This window comes from Lynx canadensis, chromosome B4, assembly GCF_007474595.2.
Source record: "Lynx canadensis isolate LIC74 chromosome B4, mLynCan4.pri.v2, whole genome shotgun sequence".
NCBI classification, from domain to species: domain Eukaryota; kingdom Metazoa; phylum Chordata; class Mammalia; order Carnivora; family Felidae; genus Lynx; species Lynx canadensis.
The window spans coordinates 73,357,130-73,372,929 of record NC_044309.1 but is presented as its reverse complement, the minus strand read 5'-3'; the positions used below and the strand labels follow the sequence as shown (position 1 = coordinate 73,372,929).

The 15,800-nt window shown below is 39.8% G+C and overlaps 1 protein-coding gene across 1 annotated transcript in view; it reads left to right on the top strand.

Annotated features, from left to right (window-relative positions):
• Positions 1-15,800, top strand: part of SLC38A4 (solute carrier family 38 member 4) — a 40,378-nt gene that overhangs the window by 11,244 nt on the left and 13,334 nt on the right. Inside the window, exons 3-12 of the mRNA XM_030322412.2 lie at positions 2,939-3,029; positions 3,531-3,646; positions 6,433-6,506; positions 7,131-7,223; positions 12,186-12,267; positions 12,358-12,440; positions 12,541-12,599; positions 13,451-13,726; positions 13,839-13,918; positions 15,268-15,368. Of these exons, the coding sequence (XP_030178272.1) occupies positions 2,939-3,029; positions 3,531-3,646; positions 6,433-6,506; positions 7,131-7,223; positions 12,186-12,267; positions 12,358-12,440; positions 12,541-12,599; positions 13,451-13,726; positions 13,839-13,918; positions 15,268-15,368 (1,055 nt within the window). The remainder of the gene's footprint in view (positions 1-2,938; positions 3,030-3,530; positions 3,647-6,432; positions 6,507-7,130; positions 7,224-12,185; positions 12,268-12,357; positions 12,441-12,540; positions 12,600-13,450; positions 13,727-13,838; positions 13,919-15,267; positions 15,369-15,800) is intronic.

Genomic DNA, 15,800 nt, shown 5'->3' with positions numbered 1-15,800 from the left:
AGATTGGGCTACACGTTGCTTGGCAATGATCTGTCCCTCGCCTAGCTCTCCTGTTCATCTCTTGCTCTGCTCCCTTTTTGTAGGGAAGCCTTGTTGAGCCACTCCCAGTTCCCTGTGCCTTCACTCATTCTGCTCCATCTGCCTGGAATATCCTCTTTCAGTATCACCCACCTTCCTGCCCCTTTCTCTCTATTGATACCATTCATCCTTCAAGACACAGCTCAAAGTCAGAACTCTTATGAAGTCCGGAGGTGGAAGTGACCACCTGCTCCTTTGTGTGCCCTCTCTCGTCATTATACTGCTACAACAGGCTAATGGCTTCTGTGGCCCCAGCACAAATCACACGGCCTGGAATGTGATAGGTGCACAATAGCCATTTGATAAAGTAAACTAACTCCTCACCATATGGTATATAACATGAATGATGCACGACTTAAGACACTTAGAAGGAAATTTTTGACCAAATCTCGGCCTGAGGTAGAGAATATCCTTAGACAAGGACAGCTCATTTCATTTCACAACATCCAGGAAAGGCCGCAGGAGGAAGCACTGTTCTTCCTCCATGGAGCCAGTGGAGTAAACTTTCATGCTGTTGGACCAGAGAGGCCACAGACATGCAAATCGTGGTGTTTTCTAGGTTGAGCAATCCTTGAGAATGCATGATGTGGCAGAACACAGGGCTCTGGAATCTGTAGAGTGGATATCTGAGTTTGGAGACGATATGTATCTTCCGGAAGCCTCAGTGAAAAATGCAGAATGACAAACCAGCACCTACCATTCTCGGGGTGAAGTGACTACCTGAAAGATCGCTGATACTCAGTAAACCTTGTTTCTTTGTCCTCCACTTCGTCACCCTTAGTAAACTGATCAACTCTGATGGCTCTCGTTTCTGAGAAAGATGAGCATAGATGTGATCTCTGCAGAGGTGGCCGAGCTGAAGGGGATGCCCTCCCGAGAACAGTCCTACAGGGTCATTCGATTTGGGCTCTGAAAGCCATAATGGAAAGAGCAGGAATGCTTTTGTTAAAACTGTATGGAGTGTTCTGGGCCACTTACAGTGCCTTAGCTTTTAACTCCTGACTCAAACACGGGTCATCATTTTGCAATTTTACAATCACTCTTAAAAGATGGGTTTTGCTTACATTTGGTTTGGATTGTTCCCCTAAATACGTTTAATTTCCCAAAAGTTCACAATTCATTTATTTGACATCATTATACTTATGTTTTCAATACAGGCTGGGTTCAGTATCGAAACAATTAAGACGTTCAAAACATTTCTCATATATTTTATCCAATATTGTCATGTGTTATTATATTTCATCACATGCCAAAATAAAAACTTACGAATGACTCAAGAAAGAAACTCTTACTTACTTTTACATTTTACATTTTAAAAACTACTCCTGGACTAAAGGATTCTAATGTATTGATTAAGGTAAAAAAAAAAAAAAAAAAAAAAAAAAAAAAAGAATGTTGGCATTCCAGAGTTTAAATCTAGATGACACTTTTGCTTTATAATCCTTAGGCCTGCTTTAGGCTCCATTTCATCTTATTGTCTGTTTCCAACTATGAGCGTTATGTACCAGTCTCCACGCAGCAAGTATATTAACTACCGACGATTAAAATAAAGCACCAAAAGGGAGCAGGGGGTTGCGGGGGTTAGTGCGGGGATGAAAGAAAGCAGCATCTGAGGGCACGACGCTCCCTATAAGAAATAGGAGGATGCCAGGAAATGTTCCTAACTTGTGCACAGGAAGCATCTGGAAAAGCACATAAAGGTTAGTAATTTTGTCAGCTGGTCCTGCATACACTTTACGTTGTTCCACATTCTCAAAAAGGAACCTGGTTGTCCCTCTTGCTCACAAGATATTTTCAGGATTAGCTTCTATTACAAAGGATAATTTGTACAGATCGCCTATAATTATTAGTCAAGCCTTTTGGAAACGTGGTGGTAGTAGATCTATATCCTCAAAACCCCTGGCAGACAACTGTGGGACCTGTACAGGAAGGCAATGTGCAGTTGCCAGCCTCTGCCCAAGTAGCCCACAATCATCACGGTGTTCACAGATCGTGACATTTTAAGGTCCTGCTTCCTTCCCGGCTCTTCCAATTTCATGGGTGTCTTTAATGCTTTTCTTCCTTTCTCATCGTCTAATAAGCCAAATGTATTTCCAGAGCAGTTAAAATCCTCACACTCAGACACAAAAACCAAACACGACACAGAGCTACCATTGAACTACATTCCAGCACGGGATAGGTGAATATACAGGTGGAGCAAAAAAAAAAAAAAAAAAAAAGGAAAAAATACCAGCTACAGGGCCCTGCCTGGGGCTGCAGGGCGCCATGGAAGACCCTAGACTTGGAGCCTAGTGGGTGTAGGCATGGTACTTCCCTTTTCTGAGCCATGGTCACCTCATCCTCAGAGTAGGGGCGTGAAAGTTCCTCTCACAGGGATATTCGAGCATCGACTGAGTTGAAGATCACAGGCCTAGGCCCTTAGCAAATATCTACTGAATTGAGAGAATCATCTGATTATGGTGGGGCAGGAGTTGAGAAAACTCAGTCACTGCTCCGGTACCCTCTCTTTGTGAGGGCCCTAAATGGAAACCGCATTAGCTGTCATTCTCTTTCTTGCAGAGTTAATGTGGGAAGAAGAAATGTGGCTTAAAAGAAGATGTCAACTGAAAACATTTTCTCCTTTCCTAACTTCGTCTCTCCTTCCCAAAGGACATTCATAAGTGGAGGGCAGTTGTTGGTCTGGGAGGACCACTGATATGAAGAGAAGGGGGGAAGGAAGAGAAGGAAGAGAAGGGGGGAAAAGGTTTCAGCGCCTTGTTTTTCCTCCCTGATCCAGTTACTTAAGTCACCCGAAACAAATACAATTCAGAGCATTTACTTAGATGTTTTTACTTTATTTCTTTTTTTTATGTGCATTCAGTCAATTTACTAACGAAGATGCTGAAAGTCAGAAATTCCTGACAAATGGATTTTTGGGGGAAAAGAAGCTGGCAGATTACGATGATGAACATGTAAGTGAATCTCTGCTTTCAGGCAGTAAACAGGACTTGAGGGTGTCTGATCTACCTAGGTCTCTGTGGGAAAACAATGTGACTGAAATTTTCCAAGCCTTGATCAGCACATTCTCTGTTTATTCAGGCCCTTACTGGAATAAGGACTTGTTTTTCCTGTTCGCCATATGGCTACATAAATCATTTATGAAATTCATTTGTTTTTTGGAGAAATCATTCTAACCCAAATGTAGTCTGCAATCATACATGCTTTCCTTTCTTTATGTTACTCAGCCTGTATTTTTTATTTTTACTGAGACCCTTGCTAAAACCAAGCATTCCATTCCATTGAAAATTACATGCTTTTACCGAAGTAACAGCTTTTGTTCACTGTGATTTTATCTTAGTCTTCAATTTTGAACCATAATCTCCTCCAGCAAAGATAATGTGAGAATAAGAATAATTTGAAAAAGGTCACCCTTTTGGCAAATATTTGCTTCAAACGTACCCTTTTTCTTTAAGCATCCTGGAACCACCTCCTTTGGAATGTCTTCATTCAACCTGAGTAATGCTATCATGGGAAGTGGGATCTTGGGCCTTTCCTACGCCATGGCCAACACGGGGATCATACTTTTTATGTAAGTATTCGGTTCAAAGCCCATGCACACCTGGTGTTCTTTCAGGTAACAACCTCAAGTCTGATCTTTGTGAACAATAATGCTCTGAGAAAGTATTAGCATATTCTTGGGCTTATAGATAGAACAGCAACCTGAGGAATGATCAGAGCATACTAATCCTGGTGCTTGTTCAACCAACTGCCCCTAACCAAATGGCAGAAAGTATATGTGCTCAACCACCCAGAGTGCTGGAACAGCCCTACCAGTCCATAGAAAGCAATTCACAAAGTGACTCACCGTAAAAAGATCTTTCCCAGAAGCAGATCTGGCTTTATCACACTCTTAGGAAAGATCCCATTCCAATCCAGGCCTACAGATCCCTGCATGCTCCGATCTCTTCTTGTGCCCCATCCCCTATGCCCCCTAAATGCCTGATACGATGGGCACACTGGCCTTCTCTCCATCCCAGAAGTTGCCATATTCCTTCTCATCACAGGGTCTTTGCACATGGTCCTAGTATCCTTTTCCCTTTCTTCCTCATCTAGTTAACTCCTCATAGCACATCTCCCCCTCCCCCTCATCGATACCTTCCTGACTTCCATGACTGGGACAAACACTCCCCACAGTTTTAATATTTTAGTGCAGTTGTCTGATATATTTGGTTAGTGTCTATCTTCTTCCTTGCTAGACTATAATCTCCAGAGGATCGAGCCATTGTCTGTTTTCACCCACCAGATGTCTGTATCCCCAAGACCTAGCATAGTGCTTGGCATAGAAATATTTGCAGAGTAGCCAAAATGTATTCCTAGACCTATGTACTTGGTCAAATGCTGCCTAAGGACAGCAGCGCCACATAGCTGACCTGGAGGATGGATATCACATCATCTATGACAGACGGCCACAGGTGTTTGTGTACCTTACGTACAGCCTGGTATTTTCCAAGACACAGTTGGCAGTAGTGAAATTCTTCACAGGAATAAAGTCTAATATTAGTCAGGCATTCGTGTGAATGCAGATTGCCACCCCTAATGCAATGCCAGGGTGTTAAATAACTGTCTAAGAATGCAATGCTTATATTATATATAAATATATGCTATTTATGTTTTGAACATCATTTGTGATTATCTAATCACACAGCTATTTGAGGGCTAAGGATCAGGCAGGACTATAAATATTTATATTGTGTTAGTGCTTTGGCCTGTTTTAGGTTTAACATTTTTTAGCTGAATGGATTTTTATGTCAACCACTCTTTATGTCATGTTTGAAATAAAGGGGTTTTTTTTAATTCTCTGAATCTTAATGGCTTAGAGATGTGTTCGTATACATAGTCATATACTTCTGTAATGTATGCTATCTCTAAGACTGCCTTCTCCTTAGTAATTACACATGCCATTACAATCAGAAGTTATCATCGCTTACTGATGAACAGAAATAAGAAACTCTTCCCCCGATCCTAGGGCCACAAGATTATTTTCAAGGAAGAATATTCCACTTTTAAAACCGACAGCCTCATTTCAGGCCTAAACAACATTTAACAGATTAAGATGTTCAGAGCAATTAAACTGTTATACATGATATAACAGGGTATGATGGGGTATAACAGGGTATGATGGGGTATGTTCTGTGTATCCAAGTGGCACAGACTGAATGCAGCCGTCTCCCTTAATTCTCAACAAGTGACACAGGATTTCATTGGTTTTACTTTTAGTATTTTTGGCCAAAGCAAATATATGTTTAGAATGCAGGGAATGCTCATTATTTTTCCAGGAAACAAAATTATGCCATCTGAATTGCATCTTTAAAAACAGGGAAGTTCACAGGGCATATGGAAAAATTTACGAATAAGTCATTGATTACAGTTCCGGTAAACAGACTTTGTGGAAAGCAAGAGCACAATATAGCTAGTTAGAAACACTTGAAACTCGTGGCCCAAATGTACATTTGCAAAGTTGACTTCGTCAGGACTTACCAAAGAATTAGATCAATTGTGGCAAAATGTTTATTGTTGTGTAAAATAAAGAATAAGGGTTTTTTGTTGTTGTTGTTGTTGTTTTGTTCTTTAGGTTTTAGGTAAAGGCTAGTATTGTTCCTTTATTTATTATATAGGTGCTTCTATCTATGCTCTTATTTCTGCTTTCCAAATCTTGTTTTTGGAGAAACACTGATCACTGTATAAGAATCCCTACATGCCTGTGGACATGTGGAGGAGGCTGAACCAGAAAGGATTCTTTCTGAACACATATAAAGGCATTTTCCTGCACCCTATACTTCCTTCTCTTTTTTTCTATTTTACAGGCAATTGCCTGAGCTGTGGCTCACAAGTATCTTGCCATCTAACATGCAGGATCAGTAGTGGAGTTTAGACTCTGCATGCTTTGGTGTCTGTATTTCTAGATTTTACATTAAAATTTAGCCAGGCCGTCAAATAGCCCTTAAATTATAAATGTGGCTGAGACTATCACACACACCTGATGTACATATACCCATATGCTGAGTAAGTAGGCATAGTGTTTGCTAATTTTGCTGTACATTCAGCATCTAAGTTATAAACCAGATTCCACTAGTGGAAAGGTTAGGAACTTCTGGTGGTATGTTTTAGCACATAAAATATAGCAAATTCCCGTTGTGTGACAGGAAAGGGTATGTGTAGAGTTCTGAAAAGAATTTCTCAGCTTCCCCCCAATCCACATACTTTTGGAAGGTTAATGACTGAAAGGGCCCATGTGATAATTTATTATAATATCTAACATGAGTTGTGTCTTCTTCATTATAGACATTTATTTTCTACTTTCTATTCCCTTCCTAGAATCATGCTGCTTGCGGTAGCAATATTATCCCTGTACTCAGTTCACCTTTTATTAAAGACCGCCAAGGAAGGAGGTATGCTACCCCTTAAGTCCAAGACGTCCTATTTTGATTCTTGTTAAAGGTATTTCAGTCGATAGCTCTAGAACTGGAGGATGATTTTAGTTAATTTCACATTGCATTTTCTCTGACCCCAATGACACGGCCTCTCAATGTTTTTAGTAATTTGGGCAGCTCAGGGAAGTGAAAGGCAACTGGCTCAGGTTTAAGCCAAATAGAAAAAAAGGAGCCTTGATGGATGACAGAAATAACAGTTCTGACGTGCCGCACAGAGCTAAGATGAATGAAGCCATTGCTTCTTGTCTGGAGAACATGTAACATATTTGGTATTGGCTTTTGAGATTGCATCTTTTGGGTTTATAATTTCTGTGTGGTGTTTATGTACACATTTGAGACTCCCGTGTGCAATTATAGAAATATTTTAGTCATTAAAACAATCCTTTTAGGGGCGCCTGGGTGGCTCAGTCGGTTAAGCATCTGACTCCTGATTTCAGCTCAGGTCATGATCTCACGATCCATGAGATCGAGCCCTGTGCATGGAACCTGCTTAATATTCTCTCTCTCTCCTTCTGCCCCTCTTCCTCTCTCTCTCAAACAAACAAACAATCCTTTTAAAAAGTGTTTTATTTTTTATTATAGGGTCTTTAATTTATGAAAAACTAGGGGAAAAGGCATTTGGATGGCCTGGGAAAATCGGAGCTTTTGTTTCCATTACAATGCAGAACATTGGAGGTAAGGGCACATAGCTTTCCCTACCACTTACACTTTCGAGAGAATGTTCAATAAATAAGAAAACTCTTACAGCAAGGAACAAGCACTTTAAATACAAAAAAACAGCTGCTTTACATTCAGAAATTTAAAAGACAAGAAGACTGTTAAGTAGATTTACTGTTCCTTAATCAAAAATAACAATATCTAAGAAAATATTATATAAGATCCCACCAAATGTATTCTAGAAGTATAGAACAAAACCTCTTGATATCAAATGCTATCATGGCCTTAATTTTACTTAAGAAAAATTAAAGCATTAGTGCTTATTTCATTGTTGGAACAGTTGAGGTTTCCTATGTATGATGGGGTTTATTTCGTCAAACTGAAAATTAAGTATCTGAGGGGTATATCCAAGTATGGGGTATCCTTCAGATAGCCTGTACAGAACCAGCCCATTGGAGTGTGTCCCGAGAAATTGTGCCAAAGCAGAAATTCAGCTAGACATCAGAAGCATTACGATAAAACCACAAATCCTTGGTTCTACAGATTCTTATAATTCCTACTAAATTATAATTTCCAGAGCCTAGAAATACGCATTTGTAATAGTGTTCCAGGTGATATGTTTGCCCACCAGCTTCACTGGTCCCGTGGAGTCTTTGACCCCCAGAAGGCATCCAGACCCATTTTCCTATGTCCTACTGTCTATGTCCTCTTGCTTGGCCTGGAAGCTATCATCACACAGCAGCACTTCTTTCCTCACCTCTCCTGTCCCCAAACCTGCCATTCTATTCTTTTCTTTCTTCTCTCAATGAATACCAGCAACATCCAGTTTCTTAAGCCAGGAATCTTACATATCATCCTAAACTTCTCCCTCTCTCCCTAACCCTGAATGTCCAAATACCACCTCCTGTCCAGTCTATTATCTTACCTGCCTTGTGAAGCTCTCCTCTCTTTCTAGTCTCTCCCCCATAGTTCAGGTGATCATTGTTTCTGCTCAGACTCTTGAATTAGCCTTCTAACTGGGCTTTCTGCCTTGAGTTTCTCCTGCTCTGATCTCCAGATCAGATTCAAATCTAGTGTTGCTTCTCACACACATAAAATTCTTTAGCATGCCCTCATTATTTTCAGGGTAGAGTTTAAACTCCTTGGTCTGACATAGAAGGGTCTTCATCTGCCTATTTTTCTGATACCTTTCCTATCACCCCCATATCTACCTAGCTACCTAGCTTCTATATGTCCTGTCATACCATAACAAACCATATTCAGTTCGCCTTTCGTAGGCCTGCCACCCTAACACACACACACACACACACACACACACACACACACACACTCGTTCTGTTTGCTCCCATGACTTCTCCAGATTATTAGGTACTAGTTCCCCTGGGCTCCCTTGCGCCCCCATTTATATATATCTGATATGTTACTGTTTTTAAAAAATATTTTAAAACCATTGAGAATAGACTTTTAGAGTCTGATGCACCCAAATGTGAGTCTGTTTCTGCCACTGTGACTTTACTCCAGTGGGTCTAATTTGTCCATCTATGAGAATGGGAGTATTATTCCATCTCACAAGGTCATTTTGAGGATGAAATCAGACAACATATGGCACATAATGAGGGTTCAGTACATCCTTTCCTCCCCAGTTCTCAGATTCAATGTCACTGGAGCCCTCCTGATTTTTTTTTAAATGGGCATAATTATAAGACAAATACATACTAACTGTGAAAAACTGGAACATGACATAAATACATAAATTATAAAGAGATGTTTATATAAGTCACCCTTAGAAATAACTACTTCAGTAATTTCTCTATGCAAAATTTAATAAGTATACTGTTACTGTTAAAATGGATCATCTTTTTTTTTTTTTTTTTAAGTTTTTTTTTTTTTTCAACGTTTATTTATTTTTGGGACAGAGAGAGACAGAGCATGAACGGGGGAGGGGCAGAGAGAGAGGGAGACACAGAATCAGAAACAGGCTCCAGGCTCTGAGCCATCAGCCCAGAGCCTGACGCGGGGCTCGAACTCACGGACCGTGAGATCGTGACCTGGCTGAAGTCGGACGCTTAACCGACTGCGCCACCCAGGCGCCCCTAAAATGGATCATCTTATAACACGGATTTGCAGCTTCCTTTTTTCTTTACCTGACAATATGTCTTGAATGTATTTGCATATTCTTTTTAATGGCTTTGAATTTTCCATTGTACAAATGTACCATAATTGGTTTACTGAATCCCTTATTGACATTGTAATAGTGAAAAACTGGAAACCATCCAAACAATTGCTACAATAAATAAATTTGCACAGCAATCTTGCAAGGAGGTAACCCTTCTTAATAAAATCACTGGAGGGGCGCCTGGGTGGCTTAGTTGGTTAAGCCTGCGTTCAAGCTCCTTATCGGGCTCTGTGCTGACACCTTGGAGCCTGGAGCCTGCTTCAGATTCTGTGTCTCCCTATCTGTCCCTCCCCTGCTTGCACTCTGTCTCTCTCTCAAAAATAAACATTAAAATGTTTTTTTCATTAAAAGAAAAATAATGTCACTGGAGTTATCTAGGATTTCCCAAATTCAGCAATTCCTTTAGTAACCTTTATCCAATTCTAACTGCTCCTGCTAAAGGACAGTCGGTAAGCAGATGAATAAAATCCAGGCATACCTTCGTGATTTGTATTTATTTCTTTTCATATTTGTATATATTAAGATCACAGCTCCGGGTAGAATTTGGCAGGAATTCCAGGATTGTTTCATTCATTTTACTGGGTTTGGGCCACAAGCATAGAAGCTCCCCATCCCCACCAAATAGACCGCTTTACATTTGGTTCAAATTTTTAGCCTTTTCAAGACTTAAAACATCAAGCATTTCATAGTATCACCTCATAGCTGATCTAATTTATTTGTTTGAATAACTGAAATACCCTGACACATATCTGGCCCTAAACCCCAAGGGCTGGGGGACAACCACAACATCTGTGGCTCAAAGTGTAGCTACTAAGTAATGGAATAAACCATAAAATGGTCTCTCAAGATGCACACACATGAAGGAAGTATGGCTTTAAGGCGCTAACACAAAATTTCATATACCATTCCTGAAAATGCTCTCACTTTGGTTACTCTGTGTGATTAGTAGTTATTTTAGCCTAAGGGAAATCACTTGTATTTCTGTATTTAGCAACTCCACATTTAGAACATTTAACTTTCTCAATCCCCTGAAAAATTAACATTTACCACAGATGTTTCAACATTAGCAGAATAATGTTGACATTACCCAGACAGGTCTGGATCATTCTAAATTTTCGAAGACCAAACACATTAACAGTGGTGACATCACTGAAAGTCAGCAATTAATAGCTCTAAAATTGAATGGTACCTCACTGAGCCAGTTAATCAGAAATATCTCCTCTGTTTACGCACCGTAAGATTTAGCTTTAGCCAAGGTCTTTGTAAAGATTAACCAAATAATATTTACAGAAGACACATCAGGTATTGTAAAAATCATTTCACTTCACAATAGAGGAGAAACACTGGCCTGGGGATCAGGGATCTTCTATTTTGGATGTGGTCTGTCGTTTTCAATCTGTGTGATCTTGGGTATGTCATCTAAGCTTTCAAACCTTTATGGCCTCAGCTGTGGAATGAAGATAACATACATCTTGCTGATTTACAAGGCTTTTCAGCTGATCAAATGGAGTGAAGTGCAGTACTAAACAACACAGGGAGTTATTATCACCATTATTACTTGTTTGAGGTTAAGTATTTTGAAACTACTAATAGCACAATTTGCAACCTAGAAATCTGCTTTACGTGTCTGTGAGCAAAACTTCACCAGAAGGATGGAGCACACACTTTTTTTTTTTAGCAATGCAAAACCCGTCAGTTTTATTTTTAAGTTAATAAAATGTATTTTTATTTTTAAATGCTTTCAATGTTTATTTACTTTTGAAAGCGAGACAGAGTGTGAGCAGGGGAGGGGCAGAGATAGAGGCAGACACAGAATCTGAAGCAGGCTCCAGGCTCTGAGCTGTCAGCACAGAGCTGGATGTGGGGCTCGAACCATGAACCATGAGATCATGACCTGAGCAGAAGCCGGATGCTTAACGGACTGAGCCACCCAGGTGCCCCAAAATGTATTTTATTTTTAATTTACTGGACCATGTGTCAAATTAGCATTCTACTTCACGGAGTGGATGGACTTAGAAAAGATGTTGCATAAATCCCTATAACTTTTGGCAAGATTATATGTTATGCATATGTATACATACATCTTTTTCCAGGGAGAGGGTTTATAGATTATATCAGATTTTCAGAACAGTACATGATCACACGTGGATCATTTGTCAAGATGCTCAAGAGCTTTTGCCACTTGGTATAATTTCTTATTTGGTCAAGAGGAGACTGGGATATAGAGAAGAGAAAATTCACTGACAAAAGTGGGAAAGCTATCATCTCTTTCATTCTTTTATCAATCCAGTCAGCCTCCAGTTTAGACAATTAGTGGTCTGAGGCTTTGGTTGCCCATCAGGGAGGTTACAGAGGACTAGACTAGCGCCCACCCGGGGAAGCCAGAGTGACATATAATCTACACAGCACCGCCCTACAGTTCTGCCCTCTCTCCTCTGGCCGATGCCTGTTGTTGCCAGGCCCCTGCCCAAATGATGGACACAAAAACAGGCACACTTAGTACAGGCCATCATGACGTCTAACTGATGGAACAACTTTACTAAAAACCTCAGAGCTGGATTAAAAACAGAATCAGCATTGATACTGTCAGCAAAGGTCCATGTGCAAGACCCAGAGGGCCAAATACCTATTTTTGAAAAGAACTCGGAAGCAGTACAAGATATACTGGGTGGCTTTTCTTTCTGTTCAGGGGATCAGATGCACATCTGACGGGAAGACTGAATGTCCCAAAGGCCAGGACTTCTCACAACTTGTGAGACTTTAGTGCTATGTGCACCACTAAGCTGTCACATTTTCCATTTTAGCAATGTCAAGCTACCTCTTTATCATTAAATATGAGCTACCTGAAGTAATCAGAGCATTCATGGGACTTGAAGAAAATACTGGGTATGTCTTATGTTCTCTCTACAACATCCTTTGGCTGATTCTACTTGGTCTTTTCTGATCCTAATATTCTTGACGCTCTTTCCCTTGTAGAGAATGGTACCTCAATGGCAACTACCTCGTCATATTTGTGTCTCTTGGAATCATTCTTCCACTTTCTCTTCTTAAAAATTTAGGTAAAGTCATCTTTAGTTTTTATTTTCATTTCCTATTCCAATAGGTAAGTCAATTGTAGATACTGTATTCACCTTACAGAATTTCTCTGCTAACTTTTAGGTTACCTTGGTTACACCAGTGGATTTTCTCTTACCTGCATGGTGTTTTTTGTCAGTGTGGTAAGTGATTTATTGACATGATCCTTGTAGGTTGGTGAGCATGAGACACATAGTCCCTGAATTAGTGTCCTCATTTTTGTTCAAGCAATTCACTAGCATGAAATACTTCTTGCATCACAAGCCATTTTCTTATATTCTAATTTGGAATGAGAAAAGAACAGTCATGATTTTAAAAATAGTTGAGTTAGAATGTCAAGGCTATTGCTAATAGTATGTTCTAAGCACACTGGATATATATTTGGACAAAAGGAACCCTACAAGCAGTAACATGACAATGATCTAGTATTTAGAAAGGTGGAGGAAGATGCGAAGAGTCCCAGAAATCAATGAGCTATAGAATTATTCATGTCTACATCAGTCAGCCATTTTCTCCTACACATTCCACCCATGAAAAGAGGGTAATCCCAGTGGAATTAAAGAAGAGATCCTTCTCCCCATTGCCCCCACTCCCTGCCAAAAAGGGAAACTTTTGTAATATCCTAGATGCCAAAATGTATACAGCATTTCCCCAAAAAAGGCAAAAGAAGATGGGAAATTTTTTGATAATCCATATTAATTTGAAGAAATAAAAGATATGAAATGTAGCAAGGAAATGATCATCTTTATCACAGAAGAATATGGATGATTCTTAGAAGAGATTCATGCAAAATACTGACCTATTGATTCTCATGGACAACCATCCTTCCAACTCTTTCCTTAGAGCAGAGGCTAGAGAGTCTCCATTGTCTATTAGCCTAAAGGGAATCTTCAGCAGAGGCCCTTCACCACTACCCCATAAGCTGTATAAATGGATTTTTGTTTCACTGTTCTCAAAAAGCTGATTTTTTTTTTTTTTTAATGGCTGGGCCTAGGTGATTTACAAGAAATTCCAAATACCCTGCCCTCTGCCTATTCTGGATCACAATGTTGGAAATCTGACATTCAACAATACACTTCCAGTGCACATGGTAATATTACCTAACAACTCTGAGATTAATGGCGTGAACTTCATGATGGATTACACCCACCAAAATCCTGCAGGGCTAGATGAGAACCAGGCCAAGGGCTCTCTTCATGGCAGTGGAGTAGAGTATGAAGCACACAGTGATGACAAGTGTCAACCCAAATACTTTGTGTTCAACTCCCGGGTAAGTGATGAGCCTACCAAAATGGCTGGGTCTTCATTTTATAAGCTGAGATGGCTTGGGATTGCCATCTGTGTTGAAAACCTACACATGCATTGTTGTCTTTGTTTTTCAGACGGCCTACGCAATTCCCATCCTAGCATTTGCTTTTGTGTGCCACCCTGAGGTCCTTCCCATATACAGTGAACTTAAAGAGTAAGGCAGCCATCATTTTAACCTTCTAACTTGTTTTGAAAATGTGCTCATATGTTCAGAGGTGCTTTATACAAAAGCATGGTTAATGGCTTTCTCTTCAGAGAAGGTTTGTGGTACATACCACTCATCAGTAATGTATTTTAACCAAAAAGGTATGAATTAGCCCCCTCCCTACACTACCGTATCTGCTTCCTTCTCTCCCATTTCTTCATCCTAATGGTCCACAAGAGGAATTTAGGTCAGGGGGAGGAAGAGCCAATGGCTAAAAGAATTTTGGCAGGAATGAGAAATTTGAATTTGAAATTTGCTAGGAATGATGTCACCTCAGCTATAAATGACAGCACCCATGAAGACCAAAAATTATGGCTAAGGTGACCTTGCTAAGCCATTGATGTCACTTGTGCTCTGTCTTTAACCCTTGTCTAGAAGACATTCACCACAGGGATGTGCCAAAACCTGGCCTTCATTGTCTTATCTGTACAATGGAGACAATGGCTAGACAATCTTGTTTCTTCTAGCTGAAATTCTAGGATTCGTTTGTAGTCTTTTCCCTTTGAGGCTGTTGACATCTACTTAGGTATGTAGTGTGTCTGAGCCCTCTAGCACTGCTTTCCCCTTTACCTTTAGAGAAAGGTGGTCTATAGTAATTCTCACTTTATTTAATCCGGATATCAGTAACCTCACTCTTTATTCTCAGTACATAGCAATATTTGCTTCACAAATTCTGATTTAACTTATAAAAAATTTGGGGAACACTTTCAATTATTTTCACTTTACTTGGAAAATCACATGCGGCATTTACTCTACACTTGACCTTAACCGAAGATCAAGAAGTGATAGCAGTTACTCCAGAAGCCCGGCAATTGACTTTAAGCAGCTGGGTGCCCTCCAGAATGGTTTCCAGACGCTTCTAGGTTCTCTTGTGGTCTGGACTCATGCAAGTTGTGCTTTGCTGATTCTAGTAGGTTTGTGTCCTCCCACATGAAATATGAATCCCATCTCACTATGAAGTATGAAAGCTTTCTACATTAGCAGACAGTTGGATCTTTGTGTTAATTACATTCTTGCGTACTCAGTAGACAAGTATATTTATCAACACAAAATAAACCAGTCTTCTTCTAGGAAAATAGTTGTCTCTAAGACTGACAAGAGTAGTAGTTAAGAAAAATGGAAACAAATCCCCCACAGCTCTCTAGGACAAGTTTAAAGAAGCTATGTTTCTGTATGAGATATGTGGTTTTATAATAGTACACAGGCATACATTCTTTCACTATTTTAGAAATTTTTTTACTAAAAAAATGATAAAAAAAAAAAAACAAAAAACACTGAGCTTTTTTTTTTCATTTCAGTCGGTCCCGGAGGAAGATGCAAACAGTGTCAAATATTTCCATCACGGGAATGCTCATCATGTACCTGCTTGCTGCCCTTTTTGGTTACCTAACCTTCTATGGTAGGTCACTCTGTCAAAGTCATTCTCTTTGTGCAAATCCTAGTTGGACTGATCATTAACCCGGGTAGGTATAATTCTTTTAATTACCCTCTATAAGCAGCATGATCTATAGTCCATGTAGTCAACTAACATGCTATTTTAGCCTTGTCACTTGATCTAAGAAAATGGGACCTGAACCAGTCTAGCTAACAAGTTACAACAATTTGTGAATTCATACATGTTTTATGAAAAACCAGCCCTCAAATTTACATTATTTTCCTTACGGGATAGATTATATTTCCTTGACTTTGACTTCTTAGGCCATCTCATGCTAGAAGCAATCACAGTGAATCCAATCGTATGTTGTAAAGCTTTCTTGGTGGAATAACTAACTACTAGGCAAATGGTAGCGAAAGTGCAAAGTCCTTGAGTTGGAACCTGCTTCTTGTTTAC